A 16,750-nucleotide genomic window follows, 5' to 3' on the forward strand; every position below is an offset into this window, starting at 1 on the left:
AAATATTTTGGAATATTTGGGAGGTAGGGACAGAATCAGTCAAAAGTTTGTCGAAGCAGGTAAAATTGATAAAAAAATTTTTTTAAAGTATTAGCATTCTTGGAAATATTCTTAAAGATTCTGATCAGTTTTAAGGTATCAGGAAAACTTAGCAAGAACATTCCCTAGCTTATATTCATGTTCCAGTGGGTCCTAACTAATTCCAGTTGTTTTCTAAACACATTTCTGAGTAAAGTATTTAGTTTGGAGTTTCATTTTTCTTATTTGTTACAGATATTTAACACAATTAATATTGCATTTCAGATTGCTAAATCCCTTTCAGTATCTAATGTAAGTATTAAGTAGTCATTTGAATTATCAAAAGAGAAAAAAATTTGTAATGATCATGCAGTCATTGTTTTGATCATTACTTGGCACCTTTGCCTGTAATTTTTTTAAAGAAGTAAGGAAATATTTTTAACTGGTCTCTACCAGTTGAAAGAATTTTGGTTGACTGCACTATGGAAAATCAGAATACTTCCATATTACGAAGATAGGGTCAGTATTGAAGAAAATGATTTGATGTTAGATGTAATATCTAAAGATTATGCCTGGAATTGTTTTGACAACAAGCCTTTCATTATCCCAGAGTACATTTTAACAATAAGGACCTAATGAGTTTTTTCTGTTTTGTTTTGTTTTCCCAATCTCTTCTGCACTTCTAGGTTCAGATAGGTTTATGGATACTAGGAATTGTCCATGTGGTAGGGGGGAGTGTCACCTTAGAGCCATGATTTTTACTACAAACATACCTCATTTTATTGTGCTTTAGTTTCTTGTGTTTTGCATATATTTTGTTTTTTACACATTGAAGCTTTGTGGCAACCCTGCGTCGAGCTAGTCTATTGGCACTATTTTTCCAACAATGTTTGCTCGCTTCACGCCTGTGTCACATTTTGGTAATTCTCACAGTATTTCAAACCTTCTCATTATTTTCCTGTTTGTTATGGTGATCTGTGATCAGTGATCTTTGATGTTACTATTGTGATTGATTGGGGCACCACAAACGCCACCTACATAAGACAGTGAACTTGTTCGGTAAATGTGTGTATGTTCTGACTGCTCTACTGAACAGCTGTTCCTCTCTCTCTCCCTTTCCTTGGGCCTCCCTATTCCCTGAGATACAACAATATTAAAATTAGGCCAATTAGTAACCCTAAAATGGCCTCTAAGTGTTCAAGTGAAAGGAAAAGTCACACGTCTCTCACTTTAAATAAAAAACTAAAAATGATTAAGCTTAGTGAGGAAGGCATGCTGAAAGCCTGGATAGGCAGAAAGCTAGGCCTCTTATGCCAAACAGCTAGTCAAGTTGTGAATGCAAAGGAAAAGTTCTTGAAATCAAAAGCGCTACTCCGGGGAACACACAAATGATAAGCGAAACAGGCTTAACTCTGATTCCAGGAAAGTTTTAGTAATCTGAATAGAAGATCAAACAGCCACAACATTCCCTTAAGCCAAAGCCTAAACCAGAGCAAGGCCCTTACTCTCTTCAACTCAGTGAAGGCTCAGAGAGGTTAGGAAGCTCAGGAAAAAAGTCTGAAGCTAGCATTTCCCATTATGAAAATTCTAGATCCTGTAAGATTTATGCTAAATCTACTCTGCCTGTGCTCTAGAAATGGAACAATAAAGCCTGGATGACAGCACATCTGTTTACAACATGGTTCACTGAATATTCAGTCCACTGTTGAGACCTACTGCTCAGAGAAAAAGATTCCTTTCAGAATATTCCTGCTCATTCACGTGTATCTGGTTACCCAAGAGCTCTAATGGAGATGTGCAAGATTAATGTTTTTATGCCTGCTAACACAACATCCATTCTGCAGCCCTCGGGTCAGGGAGTCATTTTGACTTTCAAGTCTTCTTATTTAAGAAATACCTTTTGTGAGGCTACCGCTGCCATAGATAGTGATTCCTTCTATGGATCTGGGAAGGTAAATTGAAAACCTTCTGGAAAGGATTCCCCCTTCTAGATGACATTAAGAATATTCATGATTCAAGGCACCAGTCGGTTAAGTGTCTGACTCTTGATCTCAGCTTACGTCTTGATCTCAGAGTTGTGAGTTCAAGCCCCACATTGGGCCCCACACTGGGTGTGGAGCCTCATTAAAAAAAGAGTATTCATGATTCATGGGAAAAGGTCAAAATATCAACACTTAACAGGAGTTTGGAAGAAGTCGATTCCAACCCTCATGGATGACTTTAAGGGATTGAAGACTTCAGTGGAGGAAGTAACTGCAGATGGGGCGGAAATAGCCAGAGAACAAGCATGAGAAGTGGAGCCTGAAGATGGGACTGACTTGCCGCAATCTCAGGATCAAACTTGAACGGAAGAGCAGTTGATTCTTACGAATGAGCATGGAAAGTGTTCCTTGAGACGGAATCTACTCCTGGTGAAGGTGCTGTGAAGACTTATGAATTGACAACAAAGGATTTAGGACATTACATAAACTTAATTGATAAAGCAGAGGCAGGGTTTTGAGAGGATAGACTCCAATTTTGAAAGTTCTCCTGTGGGTAAAATGCTATAAAATCATGTCACATGCTACAGAGAAATCGTTAGTGAAAGAGTCAGTTGATGCCACAGCCATCCCACCCTTCAGTAGCCTGATCAGTGAGCAGCCAAAAACTTCAAGGCAAGACTCGCCACCAGCAAAAAGATTATGACTCACTGAAAGCCCAGATGTTGGTTAGATTTTTTTTTTTTAGCAAAAAAGTATTTTTAAATTAAGGTATGTATATTGTTTTTTAGACAGCGTGCAATTGCACACTTAATAGACTACAGAGTAGTGTAAACATAGCTTTTATATGCACTAGGACACCAGAAATTCATCTGACATGCCTTATTGGAGATTCACTTTATTGTGGTGCTGTGGAACCAAACCTGCAGTATCTTGGAGGTGTGCCTCTCTTGCCTTGCAGAGAGGCAGAATGAAAACTATGCTTCTTGCCCTGCTGTGGATTCCTCTTTACGTGATTGTTTCCTTTATATGTCCCTTGTATTTCCTCTGTCACTTTTGCTGGGGTGAAGGAGAGGGATGATGGGAACATGAAAACTTGCGTGGCAAAATGCCCTCTATGAGCCAAATTATTTGCCTTCTCTTAGTCTGCAACTGAGTCACTGAGTCGTGAATAAAGTCAACAACCACACATTTCATTGGGTGCTCAACACAGTGTCAGAGTAGTCTTTTAACACTGTTGCTCAGCAGACAAAGTGTTTATTTAACATGTTCTTGTCTCTCAGACTTTAATCACTTCCCTTTACCCTTATCCTACCCCCCAGCTGATAACCTTCTCATACACAGTGTGTGGGGCAAAAGCACTCACTTTCCTACTTTTGAATCTTCGGACATTCTCGCATCCATGATAGAAACAGACACGTTTGTGGAAAAAGTGTGTCTGCTCTTGTCAAAGGCTAGCCAGTGCAATTGCCATCCCTTTCCAAATTCTCAGGGACTCTGCTTCTTCTCTGCGTCATTAGTATTGCCTTGTCTACTGCACTGGCCTCTCCCACCTCAAACGTGTTCCGTTACTACCTCCTTTCTTAAAAAAATTCTCCCCTTAGGACACCTGGATGGCTCAGTCAGTTACGCATCTGCCTTTGGCTCAGATCATGATCCCAGGGTCCTGGGATTGAGTCCTGCATCAGGCTCTTTGCTCAGCGGGGAGCCTCCTTCTCCCTCTCGCTCTGCCTGCTGCTCCCCCTGTTTGTGCTCTCCTCCCACCGACAAATAAATAAAATCTTTAAAAAAACCAAAACTTCCCTTAAGTACCCCACACTGTCCCCCCAGCCTTGTGTCTTTGCTCCTCTCATAATCAGTCTTCACAAGAGGTGCTCGCATACCATCTCCATTTTCTTACCACCTTCCATCTGTTTGTCAACCAACTCCTGTCTGCCTTTCAGCTCCATTTCCACTGAAGCTTTTGGTCAAAGTCACCAGTGACTTCTGTTAGTATCTTACTAGATTTTTTTTCATCCATTTGCATTAACATAGTCTGACACTCCTTTCTTGAAACACTTCCCTTTCTTGGCATCTGTGATACCAGTTTGCCTATTTATTCTTATTACCAACTCTAGCTGGTTTTCAGTAATCACCGTTGATAGTTCTTGTTCTATTTACTTCTGAATATTTTAGTAGAACCCCTTAGTCTGCACTCTTTTTCTGTTCTGTATCCCTGGGGGATTGCATCAATTCACATAGCTGTTAATATCTCCTCTAAGGTAAAGATTTCCAAATGTAGGGGCGCCTGGGTGGCACAGCAGTTAAGCATCTGCCTTCAGCTCGGGGCGTGATCCCGGCGTTATGGGATCGAGCCCCACATCAGGCTCTTCCTCTATGAGCCTGCTTCTTCCTCTCCCCACTCCCCCTGCTTGTGTTCCCTCTCCCTGGCTGTCTCTATCTCTGTCAAATAAATAAATAAAATCTTTAAAGAATAATAAAATAAAAAGATTTCCAAATGTATGTCAACAATCTCATCCTCCACTTTGAGTTACAGACTCCTATGTCAGCTGCTCATTTGACCCTTCTTTTTGGTTATCTTTGCATATCTTAAGCGTGACATGTCCAAACTGAAACTTAATTTAGCCTCACATCCTCCCTATCTGGTAATCTCTTCCATCTTGACTGTTTTATATTTTAGTAAATTTAAAACCACCTGCCCCATTTGCTTATTTTAACAGCCTCTGTATGAGTCTTGATGCCTTGCTTTCCTTCATGTCCCACGCTTAGTCCATCAGCAAGTCCTGTTCGTTCTGCATCTAAAATAAATTCTTCTTCTTCCATCTCACCATCATTTCTTGCCTGCTAATTGATCTGCTTGCATCTTCTCTTGCTCCCTTATCATTTATTCTCCATGCAGCAGCCAGGTGAGTATTTTACAGTGTTAAGTCAGATTATATATAACTTTGCTGTTTAAAACCCCTCAGAGACTTCTAATTGCATGTAGGAGTAGAACTACAAATAAAATGGAAACTTTTCACTGTAGATCTCTAAGAACCTATGTGGCCTGTATTTTGCCCACCTCTCTGACCTCACTTCATAGCCCTTTCTTAGTTCCTGTGATGCCTATGCTCTACCTGCAGTAGTTTCCTTCCTTTATTCCCTTCAATGTGCCAAGTTCACTTCTGCCTATTTGTTTCTGATTCTGAGCCTTTGTACGTACTGTTCTCCGTACCTGAGCAGCTCTTTCCCTGGCTTATCGCAGCCACCTCCTTTTTCCTTGTGCCTCAGTTCAAGTGTCCTCACTACCCTAGCCAGATTCATCCTCCTTTACTATAATATTACTCTCTTTTATATAGCCCTGTTTACTTCCTGAAAAGCACTTACTAAAATTTGTAATTATTTTGGGGTGCCTGGGTAGCTCAGTGGTTGGAGCACGCAGCTCTTGATCTTGGGGTCGTGAGTTTCAGCCTTATGTTGGGTATAGAGATTACCAAAAAAAGTAAAAGAGAAGAAAATTTGTAATTATTTTGTTCATTTTGGATTGGTTTATGACTTATTTCCTCTTTTTAGAATGGTTCTATTTTAATCTAGATAAAAGAATATGATTAGAAAAGGTGGTTTCTTTGGATTGAATGGGGTTATCAGCACATACAAAATTAACTTTGGAGTCTCACCTTGAGGAATGAGTCACCTAAGGGATCCATGTGTTTTTAATCAAATAGACCACTCAGACCATGAGAATTTAGTTCTTTAAGATAGTATATGTTATGGCTTACCTGTGAATTCCTGCTTATTTACAAACAGTTGTCCAGATTTACAAATTTATGTAGGTCTACTCAGAATCTTTATAGCTGAATTGAGCTCTGTAGAAAAATTGTTGGGAACTAAGAACTGTGTGGTACAGCATAGCAAAGCAAACCTTTCAAAGCCCAAATATCTAGATTACAGGCTCCTTAAAGGGTACCAGGTTCTAGGTAGAGGCAATACATAAATTAGAAACAAGTGGAAATATTAGGTGAATGGTCACTTTGGGGAGACCAAAGGAGAGACCAGAGGAACTTGGAGGTCAGTAAAGGAGTGACAGTTCTAAGAGAAAAATGCACAAGGATCACCAGGACATGAAGCAAGTTGGGATTGGAGGACAGATCCATAGCAGGCAGATAAAGTACCACCAGATTAGATATAGAAATAATCCAGTGTCCAGGACAAAAGACCCTGTGTATTGGAGAGGCAGGACATGAGTTTACAACCAAATGGACCTTTGTCACGTCAGCTGTAGTTATTGTTCTCTTTCAGTGGCAATTGACTCATTAGGGAGATTAGCCTGGAGTCTTTCAGAAGAAAACAAGAATAGGGTATGTGGTTTCAGGAGATAGAAGTATAAATTTCCTATTAACAATTCCTGACACATTGTTGGGTTTTTTTGTTGTTTTTAAAATTCAGCCCAAAGTATTCATGCATTCACTTCCCGTTTTGGTTCATGTTAACAAAAACTAATTCTCAGTATATTTATTCACATTATAAATGATATGTTTATACAGTTTTAAAAGGGTATAATGTGTGTGTAATTTACCTGGCTTTAATGTTTCAGGCTGCTAGCAGTACTGTTGTTTAGTCTGCTTGTTTAGTCTGCTTGGGAGTTTTAATTTAATATTTGTCCTTCCTAGTTAGCTGTGTGGTGACTTCTTTCCGTAGCCTCATTTTTTGTTTTAACTCAGGGGAGAAAAAGCCACATAAAACCAACCTTAAAAGTTAACAAACAAATTGTTCTTTAAGAAGCAATGGAAGCGTTGAATAAATAGTTCATGACATTATCATTACTAAATCTTGATTTTGCACGTTACAGAGCATCACTGCTTGCACTTGGAGCCTGCTGTGTAAATGCTACATCACTTAGTGGGTCTAGGTGGAGACTTCTACTCCCATAAAACACTTGGCAACATAAGAGAGAGGGTTTAAAACAACAATAAAGTCAAGTGAATTTTCTGTGATTTTTCTGTTTTCTTAGCAAAATTTGACATATATATAGTCTCTTCATGGTAATTTCTTTTAAGTGTAAGATAAATTTTGTGGGTGCATAGTAATTATTTATTTTATATTGCTAGAAGCATTGCTATTATGCTGTCAATAAGTAAGGTGTATGTATATACCTAAAAAGAAGGCACTAGGCCATTGAGCATCACAATTTATTAGTGAATACTGCCCTGCTTGGTCCTGGAGAATTTTCTAGGAAGAACTAGCATTGAGAGACTATGATGATACTTGAATTGTTTGCTAAACCTTAACTGCCAATTGACCAACTGAATAAAATTCTTTATAAGTAGAGGTTATGGTAACAAGATGTTAGTATCTCTGGCATAATTGATTCGTGAAACAATAAAACAAACTTGCACCCTTATAATCTATGTAAACGAGGCTGAAAGTTGTTTGGTAGTTGGTGTAATTTGCTTCCGGTGTCACCGAGAGACACAAAATTCTTTGTACCCCCACCGTCAAATCAGCAACTGTTGAATTTCTGCCTTGCCTTTGGTTATAATGGATGAAGTTTTTATTTTAAACCAGTTCTTCCTCTTACCCACTGCAGCTCGTCTCTTTTGGTCTACTCAAGGACATCATTCCTACATTTTTTCACTTCTTTTCATGCATCATCTTTTTTCCTTCCCTCAATTAAACATTGTCCATCAGCATACGAACATATGTGTCATCTCCCCAAACTAAACAAACCAACCTCCTGTGACTCTTGAGTTCCCCACCAACAGTCATCCAATTTCTCTGTTCCTATTAGCAGCACGTCTTCTGGAAAGAGTATATATACTTTCTGTGTCTAGTTCATTACGTCCTCTTTCTCTCGAACCTGTTCCAATTGGGCTTTGGCCTCTGTGATTTTTGCTGAAACAGCTCTTGTCAGGGTCATCAATGACTTCCAAGGTGCAAAAGCTAGTGGTTAGTTCTCAGTATCTTTTTCATTGTATCAACGGCATTCAACACAGCTGCTCCCTCCATCCTTCCTGACATACTTCCATCCAAGCCTACAGATTGTGCTCACTCAGTCCTCCAGCCTTCTCATTGGCTTCTCCTTTCTACTCTACCCAGAGATTTTTCTTCCTGTTAAACATTGGAGTATCTCAGAGTTCAGTTCTTAGACTTGTTTATTATCACTCACACTCTAGGTAGCTTCAAGTAACATCCAATTTACTAGTGAATTCTAGACTGTTACATTCAGTCGCTACTCGGGTCTCCACTGGGATATCTGAGAACTCCTCTTCCCTCTGCTACTACTTGTTCCTCCCTTTTCCCTGTCGCAATAAATGACAGCTCTTACCTTCCTTGTTATGTGGGCCAAAAACTTTGGGGCCATGGTACATCTCAACTATCAGCAAACTCTTCTGCCATTACCAGTTGTATATATCCCACCTCCAGACACATGTCCTCCTCTGAGCATTTACACTTGCTCTTCTCTGCACCTGGAACTTCTTCCAGATACCCATGTGGTTTACTCCCTCAGTCCTTGAGGTCTTTGTCCAAAAAATCACCTTATGAGAGAAGCCTTCTTTAATGACCACACAGAAAACAGCAAACCGTCGCCCACTGCCTCTGTTCTCCTTACCTTATCCTGTCCAGTTTACTTCATAGCAGTTGTCCCTGTTTGACACAAACACATACATGTATATTACATATATATGTGTGTGTGTGAGTTCACTGATGTCTTTCTTCCTTTCAGAGCATAATCTCCACATGAGTAGGGACTGTTTTGTTCAATGTTTTATTTATCCCCAGAGCCAAAAACAATGCCGCATGTATAATAGGCACTCAAATATATCTGCTGAATTCTATGTTATATTTCTACTTTTATCTATGACCGTTGCTTTAAGAAAATATTAAGGATTATGTAAATATTTTTAGCTTAAGAAAAGTAAATGGGAATTCCAACATAAAGAGAAATATTTTAGCTGAAAAATGTGTAACTGACTTTTTAAAGAGTTCTTCATTAATAAATTCTAAGAATTGTTTACAAATGCATAACTTTTTCATGATTTTAATTGAATTTTAATTATAATATGACTAAAGTTAGTAATTTGTGTATAGATTAGGTAACTGATATTTTCCAATTTTCCTTGGTATCGTTTTCTTATAAAAAGATGAAATTTGTGAAGAAAGGAATATTCATTTAAAAATGTTTTGTTTATGGAAGGCTTTATTTTCATTTTCATTCTATTGAGTTAGTTAAATATCCTTAGAGAACTATATGTGTATAATTCGTTATAGTTGAACAGAAGCATTTGAGTATGTCAGGGTGTGTAGTTTATCTCCTAACTTAATGATCAGTCATTTTTTATAAGTAATTTGTTTTTAGTATCCCTCCATGAGACATGTATTTTATGTATATCCTTCTCTCTTTAATATATAATCAGATTCTTACTATTTCCTATTTTATTGCTCTCTTTTCACCTTTCTTTTCCTATCTGTGTCAGAATTTTTAAGGGGGCCTGAGATAGCTTTGCTCCGCAAGCGCCTACAACAACTGAGGCTTAAGAGGGCTGAACAGCAGAGGCAGCAAGAGCTCGCTGCGCGCACCCAGCAACAGCCTCCCACTTCTGATCAGCCTTCTCTCGAGGGCTCTTCACAGGACCCTCAGGCTTCAGGTTATTCATGTCAAGTGTCCTCCAGCAGCTGGTAGACTTGGTTGTTTAACACTGCTACTGTGTAACAAGATGCTTCCCTTCTCCCCTTCAAAGAGCTGACGGGCTTGCAGCTTATCCCTCCCCTTCTTGCACATGGCGGTGTTCATCATCCCGTAGCTGGAGGGGCACATTTTGGCAGCACTGTTTCCCCAAGAGATGAATATAAAATAATCCATTATTTTATTTGTAATATTTCTGGGAGGGGGCAGATGTTTACTACTTTTATGGCTAATGAACTACTTTCTAATAATCTAGTGAATTCAGAGCCTGCTTTGATATTTTTATTGAAATTTCTTATATGCTGAAATGATATCTATGCTAGTTCTTCCTCTTCTTTTGTTTTTCCTTTGAAAATTAACCAGTATTCCTGTGAATGTGGTAATACTAGACTTTAGAATTATAGTGTTGTTTGGCCATACCAGCATGCTGACTCAATTATCCTCTTCTGTAATTATTCCTAAAATTTCAATATTTGCTTATTTATTCCTTGTATAGATAATCAGCTTTCTGATATATAGGGCAGCAGAAATACCCCACAGTCTCATGTTCCTGTTCTTATGCTATAGAACTCTGATCAGATAGTGATAATCGGTGCCGCTCTCTTTTTTTGAGCATTTTAGTGCCCTAGTTCGTTTATGGCCAGCAAGCTCATGATGCTCAACAAACATTTATTGACAGAATTAATGAAAGATATAGCATAAGATAATTTGTCAGTTCAGTTCTTTCGAGATGGATAGTAGGTACTATATATCCTATTCTATAGGTACCACGTAGTAAGTGCTACAAATCTTCATTTAGGAGCTAGAGTGGTGTTTGGGTTTTTATACTAATGAGATTATGATACTGTGATGTACTACTTTGTTTTGCCACCCTAAGGAGTGATGAATTGGGGTATTAATTAGTTTGAGAGCTCTGATTTAATTACTTGGAATTTGTTTGTATATTGGTAGAACTGAACAACCTCCACTTTATAAATATCTGTTCCTCTATGTGCTGATAACAAAAGCACATTATATAATATCATGGTGAAATAAAATAGATTTAAATAACTGTAATATAGATGTGGTGTTTGAAATAAATTCTGGACCTGATTTTTAATTTAATGTTATATTAGTAGAGGAAATATGAGGCAAGCAAAGATGTCTCTGACCATTTTTTTTTTCCTATACTTAAAACTAACTGGAGAGTTTGGTTAAATTACAGTCATGACATGTAATAATAAGGCATTTTGCTATATATAAAACTCTGTATGTTTCAAAGGAAAAAATATGCAGCATGAAAACCAAATAAGAAGGAAGTTAAAATGCACCTCCGTATATACTTATTTTTAAAATACTGAAATTCATCAGGTAACAAACCAGATATTAAAGTGAGTTTGAGTATAAAATATAAAACTGTCTACATTAGCAGGAAATAAATGAAATATACATTGTAGACATTAGAAAAATATTTTTAGACTTAGCCTTTCATATCTAGCTTACCAATTTGAATTGAAGTGGGTTCTTTTTTTATAGCCAGAAAGCTTTAGAGTGATTAAGTGGTCTCTGTGAAATAAGATGCTATTTTAACAACTCTGAGTATCCTTCTCATTAAATAGTATCTAGTTTGGTAATCAGTCTATTAGTGGCAATCTTTAAAAAGCTAAAGTTCTGTAGACAACTTGCCCCTTTTGAGGCTGAGAAATGTTGTACCTTTACTTTGTTTTTAAACAACACATTGGGGCCCCTGAGACTGTCTACAAGGCCAACAGTAGAGACCTTTAGTGCTAACGGTCCATGTATGCTGCTCCCTTCACCTACAAGGGGAAGTACTTCCTCTGTATCATATGCTCTTTTTTTTTTGTTTTAAAGATCTTATTTATTTATTTGACAGAGAGAGAGACAGCCAGCGAGAGAGGGAACACAAGCAGGGGGAGTGGGAGAGGAAGAAGCAGGCTCCCAGCAGAGCAGGGAGCCCTGTGTGGGGTTTGATCCAGGACCCCGGGATCATGCCCTGGGCCAAAGGCAGATGCTTAACGACTGAGCCACCCAGGTGCCCCTCTGTATCATACACTTTTAGCACAGCATTCATAGGAGACCCTAATAAGTCTAACCTGTGACATTTCCTGGGTTCATTTCATAATGCTACTTTTATTCTTGTCCTCGCAGGAATGCTATTTAGTAATTAAATAAGAAAAAGTTAAATCATGCATAGTTTGTTACATAAAACAACCAATAAAATCTATATATTTGTCCATTTAGTAAATCTTGGATATGAGGAAAAATGAATAGGCTTAATGGAAAGTTTATCTTTTCAGAACACACAAGTTATAAAAATACAGAATAGGAATTAAATTTATGAAATTCAACAGGGAGATAGTTTTTATTTGAATAATAATTAAAACATGTTCTTAATGAATAAGTACAATATTGTCTCTGTATTATGGTTATTGATCTAAAAATTTCATTTTTCAAAGTCAGAATATATTACTTTAAAATATTTTTACTTTTTTTTTTTTAGCTAAAAACAAAAGTGCATTTTTTCCTAGGCTTTTAGAAAATACATCATAACTTCTAGGCTTTTAGTGATCTCTCTTTGATCAGAGAGATGAATTTGCCTTCATCAGATTACTACTCGGGTACTGGACTGGTTGAGTTCTTGTCCTGTTCCTATGACTAGATGAGCTTGGACAGGTCATTTGGCTGCTTTATGTCTCAGTTTCCCAATTATTGATTGATTTAGATAGTGTAAATTTAATTTACACTATCTAAATTTACAGAGAGCATAAGGATGGGGTAGAAAATACTTTACGGAGAGCAAAATTTACAGAGAGCATAAGGATGGGGTAGACAATACTGTATAAAATTTTTATACTTCTGAGTAGAGCTGTGCACATCATAATGTATTATCTTAATTATAGTATCTTTCACTTAATACCTCAAAATTACCTCATATCNAAATACTTTACGGAGAGCAAAATTTACAGAGAGCATAAGGATGGGGTAGACAATACTGTATAAAATTTTTATACTTCTAAGTAAAGCTGTGCACATCATAATGTATTATCTTAATTATAGTATCTTTCACTTAATACCTCAAAATTACCTCATATCACAGCCATATACACTTGACAGCATTCAGGGTTCTGAGTGAGCTATAAAGACAGATGCCATAAACGGCTATGGTAGAGGCAGTCGGCGTCTTGCTGATTTTAAACCCAACTCTTTTTTTCCATTTCAGGTCCCCCGAAGTCATGGGTTGCTGGCTCCTGCTCAGAGTGACAACCCCCTGTGGAGTCCGCTGTACTGGCTCGACCACCACAGAGCCCCACTGGAGCATGGAGCCAGCCTAGAGAGGGGCAGGTAGGAACTGTTTTTTCACTTTATGGCACGGTTTTGCTGATTGGAAAAGAAAAAAGTAATTTTTATACCCCAAAAGGGTATAAAACATTGGTGATTATTTTTGAAAAAGGGCTTTTCAAAACTGAGCCATATTGGAAAAAATCAGCACTTACCCGATCCTGTGCAAGCAGGCTCTATACAACATCCAGTTCCCCACTGTCCCGTGACGACAGTCCCATGTAGCACTTCTCAGATGGATGCATTTGATCCTGTTTTTAGTGTTCATAGCATAAGTAGTTAGTAAATCAGATATGATGTTGATCTAGTTCTTAAGTCCTTAGCTACCTGTAATGACAGACTCCTGAGCTCTTCAGACATGGGAATATGCTCCGTAGTTTTCAGAACAGCTTCCTATCCTTATTTCTCATTCAATATCATGTTTCTGAAAAACAGGCAAGTATAATAACATTAATTGACCTTTTCCTAGATGCTATCCAAGTAGTTAACATGAATCACCTCATTAAGTCTTCACAAGAATAGTATGTGGTAGATACTGTGATGATCCCCATTTTACAGATGGAGAAACTGAGACATATAGACCTTAAATGGCTTGTCCAGGATTACAGTATTACTGAGTAGAAAAGCCAGAATTGAACCCAGAAGTCTGGCTGAGAGTACTTGTTATTTACCTTTAAAACTATAATTCCTTATTTTGTCTACAATTGAAAAAGTTCTGATGAGAAAATTTAGAAAATTCTAAAGAGTTTTTTCTTTTTTTTTCTTTTTTTTAAAAGATTTTATTTATTTATTTAACAGAGAGAGAGACAGCCAGCGAAAGAGGGAACACAGGCAGGGGGAGTGGGGGAGGAAGAAGCAGGCTCCCAGCGGAGGAGCCTAATGTGGGGCTCAATCCCAGGACCCTGGAATCACGCCCTGAGCCGAAGGCAGATGCTTAACAACTGAGCCATCCAGCTGCCCCACTAAAGAGTTTTTTCAAGACCAAAACACAAATTTTTTTTTAAAAATATACAGAAATTGGCCCTGAGACACCTTGAGCTCAGCACCGAATAAGTTTTTTTGTTTTTTTGTTTTTTGTTTTTTGTTTTTTTTTAAAGATTTTATTTATTTATTTGACAGAGATAGAGACAGCCAGCGAGAGAGGGAACACAAGCAGGGGGAGTGGGAGAGGAAGAAGCAGGCTNGATGCTTAACAACTGAGCCACCCAGCTGCCCCACTAAAGAGTTTTTTCAAGACCAAAACACAAATTTTTTTTTAAAAATATACAGAAATTGGCCCTGAGACACCTTGAGCTCAGCACCGAATAAGTTTTTGCCTAAAGTTTAGCTCTACCTTAAAAATAATATTAATAATTCTAAATACTTCCAATAAGTGGGCCAACCGTATTTCATTTTGAAATTATCAGTAGACCATATGGTCTGATTTTTACTTCATAATGACTTTACTTTTGGAAGATATTTTACGGGGAAATGGAGTAGAGCATGCAAATAACGGAAGCAGTCAGCATTGAACTAATTTTATTGTATTAATAGTTGGAAATATTTCTGTAAGTTAGAAGTTATGGGTATTGTATTTATGACTATCTTGTGGTATAAAAATGTTACTTCAGATGTTTATGTGATAAAATAATCCTTCTGAAATCAGTTGCATAGTACCCAAGATTAAAAATAGAACAATGATCATGGGGCGCCTGGGTGGCACAGCGGTTAAGCGTCTGCCTTCGGCTCAGGGCGTGATCCCGGCGTTATGGGATCGAGCCCCACATCAGGNGTCAGCATTGAACTAATTTTATTGTATTAATAGTTGGAAATATTTCTGTAAGTTAGAAGTTATGGGTATTGTATTTATGACTATCTTGTGTTATAAAAATGTTACTTCAGATGTTTATGTGACAAAATAATCCTTCTGAAATCAGTTGCATAGTACCCAAGATTAAAAATAGAACAATGATCAAGAAGGATTTCTTCTTAAAGATTGATTTATCAAGATGGGAGAAACAGGGGCGCCTGGGTGGCACAGCGGTTAAGCGTCTGCCTTCAGCTCAGGGCGTGATCCCGGAGTTATGGGATCGAGCCCCACATCAGGNAGACAAAAAATATTTCATAAGACACTTTCTAGGAGGATTTTCCAATATTCATTTCTCTGTGACTCAAATTCTTGTTATGGTTTTCTTTACTGTAGGGAATATAATTTTGATTTTCTCTAAAGGCCAACTTTTCTGTTCTTGAAAAACAACATAGGAACGAATGCTGTTTCTAGCTCTAAAATGGCTAAACGAGAAGTCTTATAAAGGGAAGGAAAGCATGGATAGAATCAGGACCTGATTGAAATACTCTCATTCTTTCTTTCTTTTTTGTGTTGTACAGATTTGTTAAACTGAATGTTCTGATGAAGAGGTGATAAGTAAGGATAAGTCAGAGCTGTTATTCAGATGATGGTCATGCTTTATCAAAATCCAGTCATACCAAAGTCTCTGAGCAAATGGGTTGTATCAGAAGGTAGACAATCTAAAGTTGATAGCAGTGGTCCCAGTAGCAAGATTCAGACTTTTAAATGTAGAAATTGAACCAATCAAGTGATATAAGATTGTTAAGAACCTAGGATATATTGGAAAACTTCTTAGCTATCAAGTTAAGGACACTCTCTATTTAAAATATTTTCTCTACTGTTGGAGGAATAAAGCTGTGATGCATAGAAACTGGTGATTATCCAAAAGTGCAAAGTTTTTATTTTATTAATATTTGCTAAGAACTGGAGCACAGGATATTAGAAACCAGGAGTTATTCTTACATTTCGGAGAGAGCTGTGCTCCTTATCCACATATTCCCTTTTCATATCATCCTATTGGACACTAGAACCTAAGCCAGGACTTGGTAGCCACCTCCTTCTATTCCCAAGGACCTTGCTTAGGTTACTAGGTCCCTCGGATGACCAGGAAGAAAGGAGAAGCTTAGATCTAAAAATGTCACATAGCTAATTATTGTCAGAACCAGGCTTAGAATCAAAACTCACTAACTCCAGACCAATGCTCTTTTCATTTTATCATGCTGCCTTTCTTTATATCATTGTTTTCCAAATAATAGAATGCATTTATCAGACAAATTCTTACACAGAAATTCAGTGCATCAAAAGGATAAAAAATTGAATATTCTGTTTAAAGCCGGGGTGGAAAGCATGAAGCTCAGACCATTGAGCCTACTCCTTTCCTCTCTTTTTCTTTTCCCACCAGGCCCCTAGAGAAGCCTAAGCCTTCAACAGAGTACTGCAGCAACAGTGCAGGTTTTAATCTGCACAATATATCTTAGAGTTCTAAAAATTATCTATGTTTCTGTATGGCAATTACTTCATTGAATTTTTCTCTTATAAACCGTTTTCTTTGTCTGACATCTTCACTTGAGCTCCTGTTTTCAGCTCAAGGTACAACAACCAACATCTAGCAAAGTGTAGCATGCATCTCATTTCATGCTTTGAATCCTTCAGTCCAGAAGGAAAGCCATCTTTAAGGGAGCTGGAAAGGGGTTTGAGAAGGGGAAGGAGTCTTCTGTTTAGGGAAGGAGATACTCTAGTTCTGTTTTATCTACCTTGTACCTTGTGCCTGTGCTGAATTTGAATTTGATAAAAGGTATATGCATGGAAGTAGAGGAATATTTTCTTAGCATTTAACTCATTCTCAACGTTGCCAAATGCTTGCGTGGAATAACCTGTCTTAAGCACATGGCCCCGCTTACTCGCTGCTTGGGAAATATACCA

General features: G+C 37.8%; 1 protein-coding gene across 1 annotated transcript in view; it reads left to right on the forward strand.

Moving 5' to 3' along the window:
- DCAF6 (DDB1 and CUL4 associated factor 6) overlaps window positions 1-16,750 on the forward strand; it is a 135,362-nt gene that overhangs the window by 66,310 nt on the left and 52,302 nt on the right. Inside the window, 1 exon segment of the mRNA XM_034666687.1 lies at window positions 9,452-9,622. Coding sequence (XP_034522578.1) covers window positions 9,452-9,622 — 171 coding nt within the window.

The sequence above is a fragment of the Ailuropoda melanoleuca genome, chromosome 8 (genome assembly GCF_002007445.2).
Source record: "Ailuropoda melanoleuca isolate Jingjing chromosome 8, ASM200744v2, whole genome shotgun sequence".
Taxonomy (NCBI): Eukaryota; Metazoa; Chordata; class Mammalia; order Carnivora; family Ursidae; genus Ailuropoda; species Ailuropoda melanoleuca.